This window comes from Hemitrygon akajei, chromosome 3, assembly GCF_048418815.1.
Source record: "Hemitrygon akajei chromosome 3, sHemAka1.3, whole genome shotgun sequence".
Lineage (NCBI taxonomy): Eukaryota > Metazoa > Chordata > Chondrichthyes > Myliobatiformes > Dasyatidae > Hemitrygon > Hemitrygon akajei.
This window is the reverse complement of record NC_133126.1, coordinates 168,633,880-168,656,947: the sequence shown is the minus strand read 5'-3', so window position 1 is coordinate 168,656,947 and position 23,068 is coordinate 168,633,880. Positions and strand designations below refer to the sequence as shown.

Sequence of the window (23,068 nt, the reverse complement as noted above, 5' to 3'; positions counted from 1 at the left end):
TTGCTAACACTGTTTACTTGTGAAAATTATACTATATAAATGGAGACACTTCCTGATTCTGCAGTGGAGTTAAACATGATGCAAAATGGCAAAATCAGGGAAAATTATTAACTTACTTCCTGAACAGTTCCTCAGCAGAGGGAAGTTGCTTCCATTTGTGGGTTCAAATATGGTTGATACAGATAACAGGTAATTCTACAGATGGCCCAGGCAGACCCTGACAAGACGCGTGGGAAGTTTGTGAGATAGTGCACTCCTTCTACTACTTATATAATATTTGTGCTCTCCTAATACATAGCCTTGAAATTCTCAACGCTATGCCTAATGTTCTCTCTCCATTTTGCGTGGTCACAGGCCAGCCAATCTCAGGAGTAGGTGGGGATGTTGCATTTCTCCACGGCGGCTTTGAGCACAACTTTGATTGTTTTCCTGTGATAGTAAGTGGAATAAAGTCTCTGCTTTGGAAAATTTGTGTTAGGCATGGAAATGATGTGGCCTGTCCTATGGTGCTGAGTGTAACTTGTGCATCAATGCTGAAGTATGGGAGGGGATACTGATTTTGGTTCTCTTATCCTTTCAGAGAATTTGCAGGACTCTGCAGAGGTAACAGTAGTAGTATTTTCCAAGTGTCTTGTGATGCCTGGTAATCCAGGTCTCAGGAGCACAAGAAAGGCAGTGATCACTACCTGCCAGATAAGCAATTTTGTGTTAGGTTGGAGGTCTGGATCTTCAAGTATCTCTTCCCTCAGCAGCCAAAGGCTGTGCTAGTGCACTGAAGGCAACAATGCATTTCATCAGTCTCGTATCCAGAGAAAAGGCCTCTTAAGATACAGGAACAGGGTCAGGTTTTCCAGTGTGACGTTGTTAAGGTTTGTTGTTGGAGGACTTTATGTTGCAGTCAGAAGAGTTTTGTAGAGGATGAATCAGCTTGACTTTGTATTTGGCCTCCAAATGTGCAGGAGTATAAGCATTACCTGCATACTGTGGTGCAAACACTGCAGCTCGGTGGGTATAACTCCACATGATTACTCAATTCTTAAACTTTACATCCTTCCAAACTACCATTCTACTTCCAAAATATCTTTCCTCTCTGAAGTCCTTTACCATTCTACTGCCATTTTTACAACTCCAAGCTTTGTGCCCTGCCCTAGCACATAAAATTCCTGAACCAGACATACAAAATGCTCCTGATTTTTGGTAAATTACAATTCCTCTTCATTCTCAATCTGACTGCAGTGTTTAACATTACTCAGGGGAAAAAAAATGCTTTAAATCCTCCTTACTGTCCAAATCAGTGGGGCTTTCCTCACCATCATAATCAGATTATCAGATGCAAACTGTTCCAATTGAATGGGAAACCCTACGGTTTCAGTGATCTCAAACACATCTTAACAGATCAATACAACTAAAATACAGCACTTTATTCAAATGCCTAATGGCAAAACAAAGACACTGCTGTGCTTTTTCACCCTGACAATTTTAGTGTACCAAATCTTGGGCTGCAGTGCACTCCTGTGGTAGAAGTAAGGAATTGTTAGAACATAAGAAATTTATATCTACTTAATGCCAGTAAACCTGTCAGGACTTGCTGGTTATTGTAACAACCCGTTTTAAAAGGCAGACAAGTAATCTTTTAAATTAAAAAAAAAACTTCAATTTTAGATTCACTACCAGTGGGGAAGAAATACTTTGAATATTATATGTTGGTTTACTTAAAAGCTCATTACAGATTTTTTTTTCTGTGCCATTCACATCACACTGGAGTAACAAAAAAACAGCAAAGACTAACAACTAAAAAGAACAGAATTCTAACCAACAGAATATCAAAATTTAAAAAAAATCATAAATGAGAAAGTGCACAGCCACCAACTCTGAATTTGCATTTTGTTATTGAATTAATAATGAAATGTACTTTTATTTGTATCTCCATGGTCATTATTAGTAAAAGTAATTTATGTGATTAAACTGCAAAAGGTACACATCTTTCTATCATAGAGTTCAAATAAGAATAACAGGCTTGAATTCCAGTAACTTTTATTTTTAAATATTGCTATGCCATTGAAGAGTTATTATATTGGAGCATATTCTTGTTGCTAAGACTGTCATTGAAATAAAATAATTTTACATAGTACCCTGGCCATGTCCATAATGTGATCACGTCCATATTTTCACTTTGCTCCCTCAGTTGACTCAGCAAAATTAATCCTGGGAGTGATTCCATATAACCATATAACCATATAACAATCACAGCACGGAAACAGGCCATTCCGGCCCTCCTAGTCCGTGCCGAACTCTTAATCTCACCTAGTCCCACCTACCCGCACTCAGCCCATAACCCTCCACTCCTTTCCTATCCATATACCTATCCAATTTTACCTTAAATGACACAACTGAACTGGCCTCTACTACTTCTACAGGAAGCTCATTCCACACAGCTATCACTCTCTGAGTAAAGAAATACCCCCTCGTGTTTCCCTTAAACTTTTGCCCCCTAACTCTCAAATCATGTCCTCTCGTTTGAATCTCCCCTACTCTCAATGGAAACAGCCTATTCACGTCAACTCTATCTATCCCTCTCAACATTTTAAATACCTCGATCAAATCCCCCCTCAACCTTCTACGCTCCAATGAATAGAGACCTAACTTGTTCAACCTTTCTCTGTAACTTAAGTGCTGAAACCCAGGTAACATCCTAGTAAATCGTCTCTGCACTCTCTCTAATTTATTGATATCTTTCCTATAATTCGGTGACCAGAACTGTACACAATATTCCAAATTTGGCCTTACCAATGCCTTGTACAATTTTAACATTACATCCCAACTTCTGTACTCAATGCTCTGATTTATAAAGGCCAGCGTTCCAAAAGCCTTCTTCACCACCCTATCTACATGAGACTCCACCTTCAGGGAACTATGCACTGTTATTCCTAGATCTCTCTGTTCCACTGCATTCCTCAATGCCCTACCATTTACCCTGTATGTTCTATTTGGATTATTCCTGCCAAAATGTAGAACCTCACACTTCTCAGCATTAAACTCCATCTGCCAACGTTCAGCCCATTCTTCTAACCGGCATAAATCTCCCTGCAAGCTTTGAAAACCCACCTCATTATCCACAACACCTCCTACCTTAGTATCATCAGCATACTTACTAATCCAATTTACCACCCCATCATCCAGATCATTTATGTATATTACAAACAACATTGGGCCCAAAACAGATCCCTGAGGCACCCCGCTAGTCACCGGCCTCCATCCCGATAAACAATTATCCACCACTACTCTCTGGCATCTCCCATCAAGCCACTGTTGAATCCATTTTATTACTCCAGCATTAATACCTAACGACTGAACCTTCTTAACTAACCTTCCATGTGGAACTTTGTCAAAGGCCTTGCTGAAGTCCATATAGACTACATCCACTGCCTTACCCTCGTCAACATTCCTCGTAACTACTTCAAAAAATTCAATAAGGTTTGTCAAACATGACCTTCCACGCACAAATCCATGCTGGCTACTCCTAATCAGATCCTGTCTATCCAGATAATTATAAATACTATCTCTAAGAATACTTTCCATTAATTTACCCACCACTGATGTCAAACTGACAGGTCTATAATTGCCAGGCTTACTTCTAGAACCCTTTTTAAACAATGGAACCACATGAGCAATACGCCAATCCTCCGGCACAATCCCTGTTTCTAATGACATCTGAAAGATCTCCGTCAGAGCTCCTGCTATCTCTACACAAACTTCCCTCAAGGTCCTGGGGAATATCCGGTCAGGACCCGGAGATTTATCCACTTTTAAATTTCTTAAAAGCGCCAGTACTTCCACCTCTTTAATTGTCATAGGTTCCATAACTTCCTTACTTGTTTCCCACACCTTACACCATTCAATATCCTTCTCCTTAGTGAATACCGAAGAGAAGAAATCGTTCAAAATTATTCTCATGAATAAACTACATTTTCTGGATATTCCTCCACTTCCAAAATACATTTAAGGCCTGGACACCTATATTTAAAACTTGCTGTTTTATCAACAAAACATAAAATGGACATATTCCACTATATTGTGTGTGCGTGCACGCACGTGTGTAATTCCACAAAATCAGAGGAAGCCTAGTGAGGCTAAAAAACAGACACACAACTGGACAAGATCCAGAGACACCATGTTTTCATTTTAAAGAAATGAAATATCATTTCCCATTATAGTCTGAGATAGGTTTTTGTTCAATCCAAAAGATAGCCTTGATAGGGCCAATGAGTGGGTTTCCATTAAGAGCGTTCCTTGAATCACCTGAACACATTGCTCCTTCAGTACTCTGATCCTTGGAGCAATACAAGTAGGACGTAAGGGACGTAAGCTGGTCCCAGATTTGGTCACCTCTAAAACCCATGTAATGCCCTGGTTAAGATTTTTACTGCTATGCTGTAGGTATTTCATTTTAGCAGTTCTGTAAAAGCAGTGTTTTGTGGCGACCCACTTTCTGCGCAGGCGAACCGGCTCACAAATAGCCAGCATGCGGGGGGAGACTTTGGTAATGCACCTCTGACATAATTTCTGCCCGGAGAGGGCGGGCGCTAGGAATTAAATGCCAGTGCCGTGAAGTTTGAATAAACTAGTCTCGAAACAACTTACCGACTGAGTGTCATTATTTCAGCGCTGTGTGTAGCACATCGCTACATTGGTGACCCCGACGGTCCAAACGGGATTTGGACCAAAGATGACCAACTCTTCGTCTGTTCACGCAGTTTCACTAAAACTGCCGACTTTCTGGACGCTGCAACCACGCGTGTGGTTTAGCCAAGCAGAAGCCCAGTTCCAGATTCGGCAGATATCTTCTGATTCCACGCGTTACTATCACGTGGTGAACGCCCTTGACCAGGAGATGGCCGCCCAGGTTGCAGATTTCATACAGTCGCCCCCAGAAGAAGGCAAATATGAAGCATTCAAATCGCTGCTCATTGGGACCTTTGGCCTCTCACGGCGTGAGCAGGGTGCCCACCTGCTTCACCTGGACGGTTTGAGAGACAGGCTGCCGTCAGCATTGATGAACGAGATGCTGGCCCTGACTGACGGACACAAGCCCTGTCTCATGTTCGAGCAAGCGTTCCTAGAGCTACTGCCCGAGGACATACATCTGCTGCTGGCCGACGCAGATTTCAGTGACCCCCGGAAGGTGGCAGCCCGGGCAGACGTGCTGTGGAAAGCCAAGAGGGAGAGCGTGGCGTCCGTCGGTCAGATTACCAGGCCACGCGCCCAACAGCGGACCAGACCAGGCCCGTCAGGGGGGGCGCACACAACACAGAGGCAGGAGTGAGGAGGCCAGTGAACAGTGGTGTTTCAAAAGCCCGCCGTTGTCGCCCGCCCTGCAAGGGCCAGGGCCAGGGCCAGCTACCGCTAATGACTATGGCGGCTAGCCACTAGGACAGCCTCTTGTACGTCTGGGACAAACAGTCGGGATGCCGCTTCTTGGTCGACACCGGAGCGGAAATCAGCGTCTTGCCCCCGATGGGGTACGACACCCACAACAGGAAGCCAGGACCCACCCTGAGAGCTGCAAATGGCGGCACAATACGGACCTACGGTACCCGCACAGTGCAGCTGGTTCACGTGGGACTTCACACTGGCCGCGGTGGCCCAACTACTCCTGGGGGCGGACTTCTTGCGAGCTCACAGCCTGCTGGTCGACTTGCAAGGGAAAAGACTGGTACATGCCGAGACTTTCCAGACGTTTGCCCTGGGTGAAGCCAAGTTGCCAGCCCCACACCTGGACTCCATCACGCTGTCGGACAATGAATTCATCAGAATCCTGGCAGACTTTCCATCGATTCTGGCACCACAGTTCATGGCAGCCATGCCCAGACATGGGGTTCAGCACCACATCCCGACCAAGGGACCACCCCTCCATGCCCGCGCATGAAGGCTCCCCCCGGAAGATCTCCGCCTGGCGAAGGAGGAGTTCAAGAGGATGGAGGAATTGGGGATCGTACGGAGGTCCGACAGCCCATGGGCCTCCCCCCTGCACATGGTGCCCAAAGCAGCTGGGGGTTGGAGACCATGCGGCGACTACCGCAGACTGAACGAGGCTACAACTCCAGACCGCTACCCTGTGCCGCACATACAGGACTTTGCAGCAAACCTGCATGGGGCAAGAATATTTTCCAAAGTAGACCTCGTCCGGGGATACCATCAATTCCCGGTGCACCCTGAAGACATCCCCAAAACGGCACTTATCACCCCGTTCATCCTGTTCGAGTTCCTCCGAATGCCGTTCGGCCTGAAGACTGCCGCACAGACGTTCCAGCGGCTAATGGATGCGGTGGGACGCGACCTGGACTTTGCATTCATCTATTTGGACGACATCCTTATAGCCAGCAGTAGTCGCCAGGAGCATCTGTCCCACCTCCGCCAGCTCTACTCCCACCTGAGTGATTTCAGCCTCATGATCAACCCTGCCAAATGCCAGTTCGGTCTCGATACCATCAACTTCCTGGGCCACAGGATTACCAAAGACGGGGCAACACCTCTGCCCACCAAGGTAGACGCGATCCGCCACTCTGCCCGGCCCAACACGGTCAAAGGCCTACAGGAGTTCGTTGGTATGGTGAACTTCTACCACCGTTTCCTCCCCTCAGCAGCCCGTATCATGCACCCTTTGTACACCCTGATGTCGGGTAAAGGCAAGGACATTACGTGGGACGAGGAGGCTGCGGCCGCTTTCGTTAAAGCCAAGGAAGCCTTGGCAGATACCGCGATGCTGGTGCATCCCAGAACGGACGTTCCGACCGCACTCACGGTGGACGCATCTGACACAGCAGTCGGTGGGGTGCTGGAGCAGCTCATCGAGGGGCGCTGGCAACCCTTGGCGTTCTTCAGCAAGCACCTATGACCACCCGAACTCAAGTACAGTGCTTTCGACCGGGAGCTGCTGGCACTGTATCTGGCAATCCGGCATTTCAGGTACTTCTAAGAAGGTATTTCAGGTACTTCTAAGAAGGTGAAGGCAGGCCGTTCACCGCATTCACAGACCACAAACCGTTGACCTTCATGTTCACGAAGGTGTCTGATCCCTGGTCAGCTTGTCAGCAGCGACATCTCTCCTACATCTCCAAGTACACGACGGACATCCAGCATGTCTCGGGAAAGGACAACGTCGTGGCGGACGCACTCTCCAGACCAGCTGTCCAAGCCCTGTCCCTGGGGGTGGACTATGCAGCACTGGCAGAGGCGCAGCAGGCAGACGACGAGATGCCCAGCTACAGGACCGCAGTCTCGGGTTTGCAGCTGCAGGACTTTCTCGTAGGCCTAGGTGATAGGACCCTCCTGTGTGACGTGGCTACCGGCCAACCTCGCCCCATCGTCCCGGCAGCCTGGAGGCGGCAAGTTTTCGTCTCCATACACGGTTTGGTGCACCCATCTATCAGGACAACCGTCCGGCTGGTCTCCAGCAAGTTTGCGTGACACGGACTTCGCAAGCAGGTCAGTGAATGGGCCAGAACGTGCGTGCAGTGCCAAACAGTCAAGGTGCAGCGGCACACTAAAGCCCCGCCGCAGCAGTTCGAACCCACCCACCGGAGGTTCGACCACATTCATGTGGATATCGTGGGCCCCCTACCAGTGTCCCGAGGAGCGCGGTACCTGCTGACTATGGTAGACCGGTTCACGAGGTGGCCAGAGGCGGTCCCGCTCACCAACACATCTGCCGATTCCTGCGCCCGAGCACTGATTGCAACCTGGGTAGCACGCTTCGGGGTACCGGCCCATATTACCTCCAACAGAGGCGCCCAGTTCACCTCCAGCCTGTGGTTGGCTGTGGCCAGCCTGTTGGGAACGCAGTTCCACCACACAACTGCCTACCACCCACAGTCGAACGGACTAGTGGAACGCTTCCACCGTCACTTGAAGTCGGCTCTCATGGCCCGCCTGAGAGGACCTAACTGGGTGGACGAGCTTCCCTGGGTCCTGCTTGGAATTCGCACAGCGCCCAAAGAGGATCTGCATGCCTTGTCGGCCGAGTTGGTGTACGGCGCACCCCTGGCCGTCCCGGGAGAGTTCATACCAGCCCCAAGGGGGCAAGAGGAAGAACCCGCAGCAGTCCTGGACAGACTACGTGAGAGGCTCGGCAACCTGGCCCCCGTACCAACTTCACAGCACGGACGGACCCCGACCCATGTACCCAAAGACCTGCAGAACTGTAAGTTTGTGTTTGTACGAAGGGGCAGACACCGGGCACCGCTACAGCGGCCATACGAGGGGCCATTCAAGGTGATCAACAACAACGGGTCCACGTATGTTCTGGACATTGGGGGGAAAGAGGTGGTTTTCACGGTGGACTTACTCAAACCAGCCCATGTGGACTTGGCGCAGCCGGTCGAGGTTCAGGCACCGCGGCGCAGAGGCAGACCTCCCAAACAGAGGCTGATCCAGACTGTGGACATTGGGGGGTGTATCACCGGTTCTGGTGGGGGGGGGGGTTATGTGGCAACCCACTTTCTGCGCAGGCGAACCGGCTCACAAATAGCCAGCGGGCGCTAGGGATTAAATGCCAGCGCCGCGAAGTTTGAATAAACTAGTCTCGAAACGACTTACCAACTGCGTGTCGTTATTTCAGCGTTGTGTGTAGCAACATCGCTACAGTTTTCTGCTTTTAGGATGTTCTGGTTTCAGCTAAAAGGTAAGGGGTTATGATGTTCAATTTAGGAATGTTGTGTCATTCAGTCAGGATGAAGGAATCAGGAGAAAGTTCAAAACAGTGGGGCGTTGAGAGATTTGTGATGGACAGTGTGGTTCAAGGGTCTTTTTGGCGGGAGCTACGGAGAAGAGGGAAGATGACTGAGGATGCCGTGGGAAGGAACATCCCTGTCGCATAAGGTGCTTCGTGCAGATGAACAGCTCCAAGGAAAAAGAGCTGATACTCCCAAGAGAGAACCTGTTTGTTTGAGATGGATGTCAAGTGAAGTTCAGAATGTGGTGTGTGCTTTCACACAAGCCGTGGGTCCAGCACGCGAGTAAAAAGACAACTTCAAGATGAGCTCCAACGATGTGCACATTTAGACTTGTCTACTGTAATGGGCCCTTTTATATTCCCCCCCCCCTTTTTTCTTTTTTCCTACTGACTGTTTGATAAAGTTTAAGTTTGTAAATATACTTTCTTTATAATGTTATGCGGTGTATCGCTTGTTATTTCTTGCTGACTGACAATTGGTAGTATTTATGCAGCATTCACTCAAATTGAGATTTCTTTAATCGGAACATCACAACGTTCTTGTTCAATTGAACCCCAGATTACACTGACCCTAGACACCTCTTGCTTATGAAAAGTAGCCTTCTCACCGCTGAATCCCGTGGCTGTGAGCAGGGCCGGCTAACAAGCCAAGTTTCGATATGAGCCTAGTGAGGGGCTTCACATGCAAGAAGCAGTCAGTTATAAACAGACTCTAAAAAATTATTTCACAAGGCAGCTTAACCTTAAACGATAGTGTAATACCAAGTCTTCTTGTGATCCCCATGATTAAGTATACAAGAAATACCCCATAATGCCTGTCAGAAATATTCACAATGAATTATTCCACTTTGAACTGAGATATTTTTGATTATTTCAAAGACAATTGTCACCTATGAAGTAGAATACTTTATTAACAGTAATGAAATATTAAACCTCCAATTTACAATAAGAAAAACTGGCAGCCTTAGGACTTTTCAGACTATTGGATATAATTCTCATTAACACCCATAGACATTCCCCAAAACATGCTACATGGCAACTGCTCTGTCCGTGACCACAAGAAACTTCAGAGAGCTGTGGACACTGCTCAGCATGTCACTGAAACCAGTCTCCTCTCCATGGACTTTGTCTACACTTCTCACTATCTCAGTAAAGCAGCTAACATAATCAAAGATCCCACCCACCCCAGACTTTCTAACTTCTCTACCACCCCCATTGAGAAACAGACACAGAAACCTGAAAGTACCAACCACCAGACATAAAGACAACTTCTAGCCCACCATTACAAGACTTTTGAATAGTCCCCTAGGTATGATAAGATGGACTTTTGACCTCATCATGGCCTTGCATCTTATTCTCTACCTGCACTGCACTCTCTCTGTAAATGTAACACTTTATTCTTCATTCTGTTATTGGTTTACCTCGTACCATCTTACTGCACTGCTGTGAATTGAGTAATATGCAATATAAGTTTTTCCACTGTATCTCAGTATATGTCACAATTTACCAAAAATAAATTTCCCAGTTAACCTGTTGAGTTTAGGAAGTTCTTGGCTCTGGCTGTGGCTATACACCTCACACACATCATGGACAGATGCACAAGCCAAATGCAAACTATCAGGATTTATAAACAACCAGATGCCAAACTATTGGGAGTTTTAGTGCATTATGTAATTAACCTCCCGCAAACATTTAATTAGTATTGGGCACACTGCAAGATTAACTGTTCGAGAATAACATAAACACAAGAGATTCTGCTCAACCTGAAGTCAGCTCTTTATTCCTCTCCACTGATGCTGCCTGACCTGCTGAATTCCTCCAGCATTTTGTGTGCGTTTGAGAATAACATTTGCTTAAATTTCTTCACCCTGTCAGAAGACTAAATAATTGGTTTGTTTATAAGACCATAACACATAGGAGCAGAGTTAGCCTATCTGGCCCATTGAATCTGCTCTGCTATTCTATTATGACTGATTTATTTTCCATCTCAACCCTAATTTCCTGCCTTCTCCCCATAACTTTTGACACCCCTACTAAGCAAGAACCTATCAACCTCTATTTTAAATATACCCAATGACTTGGCCTCCACAGCCAGCTTGTTAAAATGAATTCCACAGAATCACTACCCTCTGACTAAAGAAACATCTGCTTATCTCTATTCTAAAGGGACATCCACTTATAGGTTTTTCAATATTCAATAGGTTTCAATGAATACCAACCTCCCCCCCCCCCCCCACCATTCTTCTAAACTCCAATGAGTATAGGCCCAGAACCAACAAACACTCCTCATACATTAACTCTATCATTTCTGGGATCATTCTTGAGAACTTCCTCTGGACCCTCCTCAATGGCAGCATATGCTTTTCTCAGACAAGGGGCCTAAAATATTCAAATACAGAACTTCACAAAGATATTCAAATAAAGAATGTTTTTGTATTAAGCATTGGCTTGGGAGGAATGCAGAAATAAATTAATGACATCTCACACTTTCCAAGATAGTTAACTTCCAAATAATATAGATCCATCTTTTCTGCATGATATACAAGCGCATTTCTCAAGAGAATAAAAGATGCATCATACCTCATTGATCATTTGTCCTAAGTTTTCCTGACATTGGAATGGCCTCCTAAATCCAGCAATAAATATAACATTAGTTCACATGAAAATAGAATATTGTAAAATCATACCCATTATTCGAATAAAATGTTAGTTAGCACTGACTTTAATCCACTCCAATTGCAGTAATGGAGTGTTCTGGGGGCTATGACAACAACAACTTGGTAGAGAATGGCTGAATAAACTGAGCTCGTTGCATTCTCACAGAGTGGGTTCAATTAAGATTCAGACTAGGGCTTTTGAAGTGTTGAGGCTTGTTTGTAAGTGCAGTTTCAGTAACAAAGATGGGTATTAGTAAAAAGAAATTAACAGTGGACTTGTCCTCTTGACTCACTTTCCTATTTAGTTGAGCTGAGATGAATACTTGCTCTCACTGAAAGCTATTAAGATCATCACGTATTGTCTCAGGAAATAAGTATAAATCTATGACAGATACAACAAAATGAAATTGTTCTCTCTCCTGGAGTGACTGGTTGAAACTAGGTAATCCTACTATTATTAAATCTTAACAGGATTCTTATAACACGTTAGATTATTTTATGTGTACTTTTAAATTAGCATTTGGTTTGTATTGGCAAATGGTGTTTGGCCCCTAATTATGCAAATAGAAGGTACTCATTGTTTATCATATTAACACGTTGGGGGAAATAATAATTTCACATTTTAACATAATTTAGAAATTAATAACACATAACAATAAAAATATATACATTCAACAAAATTTGTATTCTCACCTGTCTATTTTTATTTCTACAGTGACTGTGAATTGTGCTTCACTGTCAGGCAGATATGTGGAAGGAATGATCACATAATTTCCTTCCATCAGAGTGCAAAGTTGGGTCACTTCCTGTGTGTATCGATGAGGCACACAAGTCACCACTGGCTCCACAAGCTGACAAGATGCTTGATTTACATTTTTACTGTTGTGGACCTGCGCAATAAAGGCAACACACACAAATCTCAAAAAGGATGTACTGTCATTGGAAGAGTCCAGAGGAGGTTCATGAGGATGATTCCGAGAACGAAGGGGAAAATATGAGGAGCGTTTGGCAGCTTCGGGCCTGAACTCACAGTAATTCAGAAGAATGTGGGGGGGATCTCCTTGAATGTTGAAAGGACTAGATAAGGTGGATGTGGAGAGGATGTTTCCTATGGTGGGGGTATCCAGAACTAGAGGGCATAGCCTCAAAATTGAGGGGTGACACTTTAGAACAGAGGTGAGGAGGAAATTTTTTTAGCCCAAGAGTAGCGAATCGGTGGAATGCTCTACCACAGACAGTTGTGGAGGCCAAGACTGTTGGTATATTTAAAGCGAAAATTGATAAAGTTTCCTGATTGGTCAGGGCATCAAAGGTTATGGCGAGAAGGCAGATGTATGGGGTTGAGTGGGATGCGGGATCAGCCATGATGGAATGGCGGAGCAGACTCAATGAGCTGAATGGCCTAATTCTACTCCTATGTCTTATGGTCTTAAAAACAGTTAATACTGAAGCAGTAACTTCATAAACTGAGGATGAAAGAACCAAGGAAAAATTAGTAGTGCAAAACTCCAAAAGGAATTAAATACAGTAGGAACACACACAAAATGCCGGAGGAATTCAGCAGGCCAGGCAGCATTTATGGAAAAGAGTACAGTCAACGTTTCAGGCCAAGACCCTTAAGCAGGACTAGAGAAAAAAATAAGGAGTGAGAGTAAAGAAGTGGGGGAGGGGATGAAGAAGAACAAGGTGATAGGTGAAACCGGGAGTGGGGGAAGGGTGAAGTAAAGAGCTCGGAAATTAATTGGTGAAAGAGATAAAGGGCTGGAGGGGGAATCTGATAGCAGAGAGTAGAAGACCATGAAAGAAAGGAAAGGGGGAGGAGCACCAGAGGGAGATGATGGGCAGGTAAGGAGATAAGGCGAGAGAAAAATGGGAATGAGGAATGGTGAGGTGTGGGGGGGGGGGGGGGGGGGGGGCCGAAATATTCGTAAGTTTGAGAAATCCATGTTCATGCCATCAGGTTGGAGGCTACCCAGATGGAATATGAGGTGTAACTCCTCCAACATGAGCGTGGCCTCATCATGGCAGTAGAGGAGACGATGAACTGACATGTCAGAATGGGAAGTAGAATTGGAATGGGTGGCCAGCGGGAGATCCCGCTTCTTCTGGCAGATGGAGCATAGGTGCATGGCAAAGCAGTCTCCCAGCTTGTCAGGTCTCACCGATAGACAGGAGGCCACACCGGCAGCACTGGATACAGTAAGTGACCCCAACAGACCTGCAGGTGAAGTTTTGCCTCAGCTGGAAGGACTGTTTGGAGCCCTGAATTGTAGTGAGGGAGGAGGTGTAGAGGAAGGTGTGGCACTTGTTCTGCTTGCAAGGGTAAGTACCAGGAGGGAGATCAGTGGACAAGGGAGTTGCGTAGGGAGCAGATCAGTCCACTCCAGCAGATCAAAATGACAGCAATGTAGATTCAAATAATCTGATGGAAGTTGTCTGCTCAACAATTAAACATTTTTTCTTCAAAATTCCTAGAGGGTTTATTATAACTTGCTGTGGAAATATTTAGCAGTTTTCTTTTATCCACCTCACATTTCTATTGTTACAAAGGAAAACAGTAGGTATTGCAAGATTAGCAATTCTATTCACTCTAAATTCAAAAAAATTACTTTCAATCAATGATGCTTTCGATTCCGAAATAGAACACAGCACAGTACGAGCCCTTCGGCTGACAATATTGTGCCAACCAATATAAACCCACTCCACAATCAATCTAACCCTTCCCTCCTCCACAATCCATAATCCTCCAAGTCTCTTAACGGTCTCTATTGCATCCTGTGGCCAGGAAGGATGCAAAGATCATTGTCAGCACCCCAGCAATCTCATCTCTCTCATCCAGTAGTAACCTGGGGTATATCCCATCTGGCCCCAGGGACTTAAGCTATTCTAATATTTTTCAGAAACTCCAACACTGACTCTTCCTTAATCTCTACATGCTCTAGCACGGTAACATATTCTATGCTAACTCACATTTATTAAAGTCCCTCTCCCTGGTGAATACTGAAGTATTCATGAAGGATCTCCCCTACCTTCTCCTACTCCAGGCACACGTCGTTCCCCCCTCCCACTTTTATCTCTGAGTAAACCTATCCTCACTAATCATCCTCTAGTTCCTCAAGTACATAATGACTTGAGGTTTTCCTTAATCCTATTCCCAAAGACCTTCTCAAGTCCCCTCCTAGTCCTTTCTTATCTCCTTTCTGGCCAGCTTATAATTAAGGACCCTTATCTGAGTTTTGCTTCCTAAACCTTAATCTGTTTCCTCTTGACTAAATGTTCACCCCCCTTGTCAACTATGGTTCCTTCATTCTACCATCCTTTCCTTGCCTTGGTGGAACAAACCTATCCAGAACCCTATTCAAGTGCTCACTAAACAACTTTCTACTTTCCGATTTATGGCCTGATAACATCATAATTAACTCTCCCCCAATTAAATACTTTCCCCATATCATCTGTTCCGATCCTTGTTCATGCCTGTGCTAAAGGTCATGGATTTGTGGTAACTATTGCCCTCCCACCGAGAGATCTATCACCTGACCAGGTTCATTACCTAGTACTAGATCCAGTACAGCCTCTTCTCTAGTTGACACATCTACATACTGTACCAGGAATCTTTTTTGGACACACCTAAAAAGTTCCACCCCATCTAAATGTTTTGCACTAAGGAAATGTCAATTGGCCATGACATCAACACTGTTATTTTGTTCCTTTCCAAAATCTGCCCACTGATCTGCTCCTCAGTGAGCCTGTTGCCATGTGGGGTGTATGGAATATTCTCAATGGAGTGATTACTCCCTTCTGGTTTCTGACCCACCCACACTGACTCATTAGATGATCCCCCCCCCCCCCCACAGGTCATCCCTTTCTGCAGCTGTGATTCTATCCCTGATTAGCAATGTCAGTCTCCTCAAACAGTCACAGCTTCCTCAGAAGAGATACCAATGATCCTCACATCTGAAAATTTGTCCCCTGCACCAACACTTCAGCCATGCATTCATCTGCCAAAGTATCTTCCTCTTACTGTTTCTGGCACGTGGCACAGTCAGCAATCCATAGATTACTACTTTACAGGTCTCACTTTCTAGCTTCCTTCCTAACTCCTCATGTTCACTCTTCAAAACCTTATCCTTTCAATGTGTACCCCAACATCTGGCTGCCCTCCCTCCCTTTGCCGAATGCCATGGATACTACCCGAGGCATCTCTGGCCCTGGCACCCAGGAGGCAACATTTGGGAGGCACATTCTTGTCCAGAGAATCTCTTGTCTGTTCCCCTAACCAGTGAATCTCCGTCACCACTGCTTTCCTCTTCTCCTCCTTCCCTACTGAGCCACAGAACCAGATTCAGTGCAAAAGACCTGGTCCCTGCAGCGTTTCCCATATCAAGATCCCCTCCCCACCCCAACAGTATCCAAAGTAACATACTTGCTATTGAGGGAAAGACATACAGGACCTACACTGACTGCCTACTGTTTCTCTGTCCTGATGGTCACCCAGCGACCTGCCTCCTGCAACCTAGGTTCCCAAATGACCTGGAGTTAATCAGCTCCAGTTCCCTAAAGGGGTCTGCAGGGAGCTGAAGCCAGAATCACTTCTCTGTTCCAAGATCTCTTTTCAGCCCAGTTATATTTCCAACATCGTGCAAAATAGATTACCTGATAAACATGGAATCCTATTGGCAGAAACTGTCCATCAAAATTTTCCTGGCACAGTGTTATCCTAACGTTTCCAGTGCCAGTATTGGAGAGGATGGAGAATGGCAAATGTGGATTAGTGCTGTATGTCTGAAAGTTCCTGCTTCCACCTGCACTCTTTCCTTGGATCCACGAATCAGTGAAATGTATCATCTCCCACTCCCCTTCAGCACTTCCCACTAACTTGGTCAGTGGATGAGCTGTTTTCATTGCACTGAGGGTAGAAAACATCTTTTGAATGTCATTATTTGATTTCCTTGCAAACAATTGTTTCATACAACACATGCAACATACTAAGTAACTTGAAGTGTGAATTTATATCCCACTTGTTAATAAAAAGTGATATTTTCTAACATTTCTCCATAAAACCATCCAAGTATTGTTTATTCTGGCATCATCCTGACATATATTCTTTATTTATATCAAAACTCTGGAGTTCAAGAACTAGACATATAGAATTGGTTCTTAATTATCAGTAGCCTATAGTTCAGCTCCAACAATATTAAACAGATCCTGAAGAGAAGCTGGAATTGATACTATTATCCTTCTATTAATCCAACAACAGTGTTTAAAAAAAACAAGCCGTTATTCCAGCTGTCTGTCTGTGTAACTGGATCTCTCTATTCTTACCTCAGTGAAACTTTAGATGTTGAAAATGCACGCAGTAGAAATTCTCCTTCTTCATCTTTCATGAATGTACTGGGGATTACTAGATAGTAGCCAGGTGTAAGGTCACAATGCAACTTTACTTCTCTGTCATACGTATGGCATTCTGTTGAAATGGTGGGTGGTTTGGCAACAGTTTTCTGCAAATTAAATCGTTTTTTCTCCACCTAAAATTTCACACAGAACAGAAAAGGAAAGGATGATAAAGGCCATATCCTGCACATTAAAATAGTCTGCACTCAGCTCTTGACCAGGCTTTACATCTTCCTGTGAAAGATAGGTTATGCTGCCCTTGGTGTATTGCACGCAGTTCTGGTCCACAGGTAAAATTTGATTGTGCTGGAGGGTGCAGAAGAGATTGATTGGGTGTTGCCTGAATTGGAGGACTTGTTTTACCTGGAGTGAAGGAGGCCAAAAGGGTGATCTGACAGAAGTATATAAGGCAAGGAGAAGCACAGATAGATAAAATAGTTAAAATCTTTTTTCCCCATGGTAGGAATACGAAAAACAGGAAGGGATAGATTTAAGCTGAGAACAAGGCATTTTTAAATGGAATCTGAGGGAAACAAGTTTTTTTTTTAAAATCAGTGAATGGTTGATAACTGGAGGTAGTGGAATCAGATGCATTTAAATGGACCACGACAAACACTTAAATTGGCAAGATCCTAATGTGGGCAAATGGGATTAATGCAGACAGGCAAAAGGGCATGATGGGCTGTAAGGTTTGCTCTGTAACTATATATATTTAAAAAAAGCATTTTTGCTCTGCTTCTATTCAATTAGCAGCACTAAACTTAAATTTACTCTTTTAAAAGTTTAAAAACATTTTACTGCTATATTAGAACAAATGTCAAAAGTGATGGTTTCAATCTACATTTGTCAAATAAATATTTACTTCTGGCATGAGCCATCTGGTTGGATCTACAAGTACCTTCCAGATGTGTAGTCCTATTGCACGGTAACATTTCCGTTGGAGGGCATCTGCAGCAAGCCTTTCGTTATCAGGACAATGCACGGGAGCGTCCCGAACCCGAGGTGTCTTGCCAGCTTTATTGCTTGAATCGAGCTTTTTTTGTAAAATTGTGATGACTATTTCCCCTGGATCTAGAATTCGCAGCCAGAACTTAGGATTACTATAGAAACTGCTGTTGTTACGGCAACCACCAGCTGATTGGCCTTTCACCCAGTCTCCTGATATTTGTAGTGTATGGCACAAAATTTTACCTAAAAGAAAAACAGAAGTATAACCGCAAACTATCATCTGTAGATCAGAACAGGAAGACTGTCACATACATAGTTGGTACACAATTCCTTGGTGTTACCATTTCAGAGGACATATCCTGGGTCCAGCACGCAAATCCAATTATGAAAAATAAACTGCAGCACCTCTACTTCCTTACAAGTTTGCGAAGATTCGGTATGACATCTAAAACTGTGACAAACCTCTATAGATGTGTAATGGAAAGGATATTGACTGGCTGCATCACAGCCTGGTAAGGAAACACCAATAGCCTTGAATGGAAAATCCTACAAATAGTAGAAGATACATCCCAGTCCATCACGTGTAAAGCCCTCCCAACCATTGGGCACATCTACATTGTCACAGGAAAACAGCAACCATTATCAGGGACTCCCGCCACCCAGGTCATGCTCTCTTCTCGCTGCTGCCATCAGAAAGAAGGTACATGTGCCTTAGGACTCACACCATCAGGTTCAGGAACAGTTATTACCCCTCAACCATCAGGCTCTTGAACCAAAGGGGATAACTTCACTCAACTTCACTTGCCCCAACATTGAAAAGTTCCCACAACCAATGGACTCACTTTCAAGGACTCTGTCTCATGTTCTCGATATTTAATGCTTATTTATTTATTTATTATCATCTCATTCTTTTTGCATTTGCACAATTTGTTGTCTTTTGCACATAATTTAAACACCCATGTCGGTGCAGTCTTTCATTGATTTTTTTAATGATTATTATTCTCTTATGGGTTTACTGAGTATGCCTGCAAGAAAATGAAACTCAGGATTGTATATTTTGACATACATGTACGTCGATAATAAATTTACTTTGAATTTTGAATTCAGTACAGTATTACTACTGACTTTTCCATTCATTGAACACGAGTACAAACATTTACAAAATTGTCATTATGTCATCTGCGGGGAACAGAATATCTTACTGACCATTTACTATTCATATATTTTGATTATTCATAATAATGATTATTAAATAGGAGGTGATGTCACCCACTACCTCTTTCAATAGATATATAATTAATCCTATTGCCATGTTCTTTCCTAATGACTCTGCAAGTGTTTTCATTATCCTCCAGGATTTAAGCTTATATCCTTTAGATTGCATCCAACTGCTAGTTGGAACAGATTCCCATTATGTAATCTATGCAGCTATGAATCTTTCCACAAATGCAAATAATCCTCTGCATAAACTTGTAAGGGAAATTACACTGGCACAAGGAGAAAGCTGGCTAAAGTGGACAAAGCATAATGATTAACAGGTAAGCCATTTGGCAGTGGCAGACATTTAAAGAGATGATTCAGGACTTCCCACAACAATGCATCCCAAATTAACTACTCTTAATTAGGTTGAACCAACCAAGAAACCTGGAGAGTAAACATGAAAGGTGGCAAAGGTTAATGGCAGACCCAAAGATTTGGAATAAATTCAGAAAAGTGGGACTAAATGATAATAAAAGAGAAAATGAGTATGAGAGCAAACTATCAAGAACATTAAGAGTTCCATTAAATATATAAAGATAAAGAAAGAAATCAAAGTGAACATGGGCCCCATTGGGCATTCAGTTGAGTAAATGGTTATGGGAAATAAAGTAAATGCACAGAAGTTAAATGTGTATTTTGCATCAGTATTTTACAGCAAAAGTGACTACAGATATCCCACTGATACTTTTCACTGTATCTCAGTACATGTGACAGTAATAAACTAATTTACATACAGTGCTACATTAATTCTTAGTAAGTTCACTACATTCATGAGACATGCTATCAAGTCAATTAAGAGCATTAAATGAGTATTGTGAAAAGATTTAAAGCATCTGAATAGGTTAGTTTTCTATTTCTTAAAGACCCCCTTCAAACTTTCAGATGACAGGCATTTATCACTGCCTTTTATGAGCCTCAAGTTCTTTTTCATTCATCCAGTTGCATCAATCATTTAAACATCTCATCCTACCTGTTAAAAGACTGAGGATATGTCCATCCGTATTTATTGGATAACCAATGGTCACCTCATCAAACTCCCGTAAAAACTCTTGCTCCTCCACCCAGAACTCTCCCTCTTCTGCCAAAGACATCAGCTGTGCAGCCACAGCTACATCAACTTTGTTCCAACCATCACCCCTATTAACAAAAATACCACCAATTATAAATAAATATGTTTATAATGAACAACCTGTTAATCTAGTTTAACATAAAAATTCAATGTAGATTTACGAACTCTAGGTGGAACAGAGGATTTAAAGGTACAATTCAATTTCAATGCCTCCTTACTTTCATGTAATATTTGAATTTAGTTATATTAAGATCTTAAAAATCTTACATCTCTAAAGGCGAGTTACAATAATTGCAGAATGGTTGGGAACTGGGAAAGTGATAGGAATGTTCAATAATAAATAACTTGCACTGCTTATAGGCATGAGAAAATAAAGATTGACAGTTTTGCTTTCTGAGATGGAAAGGGGAACAGAAATCCCAGTTCTGGTTGCAAAGCTGCTAAATTCAGCAGAATACTTGAGGCAGCAAAGATGTACTCAAGAGGAACAAGGGAGATGGAAGAAGTTTGGACATCTATTACTCTGTGAAAAGGTGAGGAATTCTCCATTATAGTAGTTCAGCGCAATTAGATCCTTTGCGCACTGAGGCATTAATTTTCAGGTAATTTCCCTGGTTGTTCTTAGCTGAGCAGAGCTTTTGCCCATTGGAGCAACATCTGTTTTTAAACAAGTAAGGTTTCTTTGCTGAGTGTGTTAGAACAACAGGGTGTATTGAGATGAAGTAAAGTTCCAGTAAAAAACCTTCTCAACAACCTCCTCATGCTCTGACTTGATTAATATTAAAATGCTTGTGGGTGATTATTGCCTAGGTGGTGTAGCATTGAAATAAAATGAATGGCAAAACAGCTTCTCAAAACATTTGAAAGACAATATTTACTGTGTTACCCTTCCTGCCAGGAGCCATTCCAACATCTTCTATCCCACATGTTTCTTATCCTTAGCAAATTGATGCAATCACCTTCGAGTCCGACAACTTGCTTCACATCAGTAACAGTGAAGGCATGAAATTCTGCACGTTCATTGGATCCTGCAGGCCAGATGGTATAAAATAACTTCATACTTTGTCAAATTCGATCCGTATCAATCATCTCACTGACTTCTTTCAATCCAACTGTAGTTACTTTCCAGTTTTGCAACTATTGACTTTACCTTTGGTGGATTCGTGAACAGAGCAACTTATAAAGCTTTTATCTTTCAAATCCTTCATCAACTTGAATTTTGATTTTGCTGAGAAGTTGACGTGATCACTGTTCTCACTGTTATTTCTATAACTCTTTAGAGTCCATCTATCAGCCAGGCTTCCTGTGACGTCCACCAGAGCTTCACCAACTTGTCCAGCCCAGAGCATTTCATAGCAACCATGGAGTCTTTAAAAAGTACAGTATATAGATATTTGTATAAATATCATCGCCACATACTATGTAATTGAAATTCATCTTGTGTCCAAGATACAACACTAATCATATTTGAATTATGCCCACAAAATACTTTAAAAATAAAAGGCAGATTTCTGAGTGATAAACATTGGTCAATTTTACCTTGAAAATTGAAGGTAGTAAGCTTCAGGTTTTTAAACTCCTAACAAGGATTTGTACTCAAGCCATTTGTACTCAAATTTGTCTTAAACAGCAGGGGTTCCTAACTTGGGGTCCATGGACCCCTCAGTTAATGGTAAGGCTCCATGGCATAAAAAAAAAGGTTGGGAACCTCTGTTAAAAAGGAATAGGTCTTATTTGCAGAATTAGTAGGGCCAATGAATAACACTTTTTCTACAAAGCAGTGGAAGGCAAGTGTCAATAAAGTAATTAGAAATGGTAAAAAGGTGAAAAACCGGAAACAAAAGAATTACTTTTTGGTAAGAGAAACATAGAGATCATAAAGCAGCAGAAAAGATCAAGGTGTGGAGATTGAACAAAAACCTCATTCATCAGGGACACATTAAATTTATGATACTCCACTGGCCATGCTGATCTGTAGAAAAGGGAAGTTCTGAGACTTTAAGGACAAAATAAACAAGATTTAGATATAAAATATGGTCAAAAATTACCATAGCCCAGCAGAGTGCAAACAGTAAAATTTTGAATTTTAATCTTGGATGCATCAGAGCCAGCTTCAAATTAACACAGAGGTTAGTCCTAAAATGAATGAAGTACAAAATCAACAAGCCTCTTTTCCATCTGTCCCATTTGGTCCAATAAGTCTATAGTTAACACAGGCTAACCCTTTGTATTAGCAGATCGCAATTATTTGAATTCCCTCACCAATATATTCTGACATCAAAATTTTGGCGAGCAGCTGTTTAAAAAAACTCAGATTCTATATTCTAATAAATACCACACTAAAAAAAGCATGCATCAGATTAACCGGAAAAACTTGGTTAAAAACGTTATTTTCTCATTTATATAATGACAAGAAAACAATAAAGATTGTATATCTAGAGAAGATCCATTCAAGGATGTGAACTCTTTCAGATGATCTCAATTCAAATGTGTTAAGTGTGCTGTAAAATATCACAAATAAACTTTAAGTCTGATTGCTAAAAGTTCCTTACTTGGCATATGCTTTTTCCAATAATGGTAACCAAAACACCTCTTCAGAGCGACAACGAGAAAAACAGAGCCTGCGATCGATACACGGCAACCGATCGTCTATTATAACTTCAACCCATTGCCCAAACTTCCAAAATCTACATTTTAAACATCCTGATTGTATCCATGAATCCTGGCCTGGGGGTATCACCTGGGTTATATGTAAGAGGATAAGATGTAGCATAAACAACATGAAGTTAAAAGCATTTTGATGAGAATGTTAACAATGTAATACTATTAAACAAGGAGCGAGGCCTTTGAACAGCAAGATAATTCCATCTCTAGAGTTTGGATGTTAGTTAGCATCTCCAACTCACATATTTTCCTAATTATATCACAGCTTGACCGTATGCCTATCCTAAAGCCTAATTAGAGCAAAGAGAAGCTGTTGAGAGGAACTCAGTGGATTAAGCAGTATCTGCT

The 23,068-nt window shown here is 42.9% G+C and overlaps 1 protein-coding gene across 2 annotated transcripts in view; it reads right to left on the bottom strand.

Moving 5' to 3' along the window:
* Window positions 1-23,068, bottom strand: part of capn10 (calpain 10) — a 40,418-nt gene that overhangs the window by 3,779 nt on the left and 13,571 nt on the right. For both annotated transcript variants that reach the window (XM_073041264.1, XM_073041266.1), the window contains 9 exons: window positions 22,609-22,796; window positions 21,207-21,424; window positions 20,943-21,084; window positions 19,958-20,124; window positions 17,678-17,970; window positions 16,711-16,913; window positions 16,042-16,294; window positions 12,082-12,278; window positions 11,312-11,357 (listed from right to left, as the gene is read on the bottom strand). In XM_073041264.1, the coding sequence (XP_072897365.1) occupies window positions 11,312-11,357; window positions 12,082-12,278; window positions 16,042-16,294; window positions 16,711-16,913; window positions 17,678-17,970; window positions 19,958-20,124; window positions 20,943-21,084; window positions 21,207-21,424; window positions 22,609-22,796 (1,707 nt within the window). The remainder of the gene's footprint in view (window positions 1-11,311; window positions 11,358-12,081; window positions 12,279-16,041; window positions 16,295-16,710; window positions 16,914-17,677; window positions 17,971-19,957; window positions 20,125-20,942; window positions 21,085-21,206; window positions 21,425-22,608; window positions 22,797-23,068) is intronic.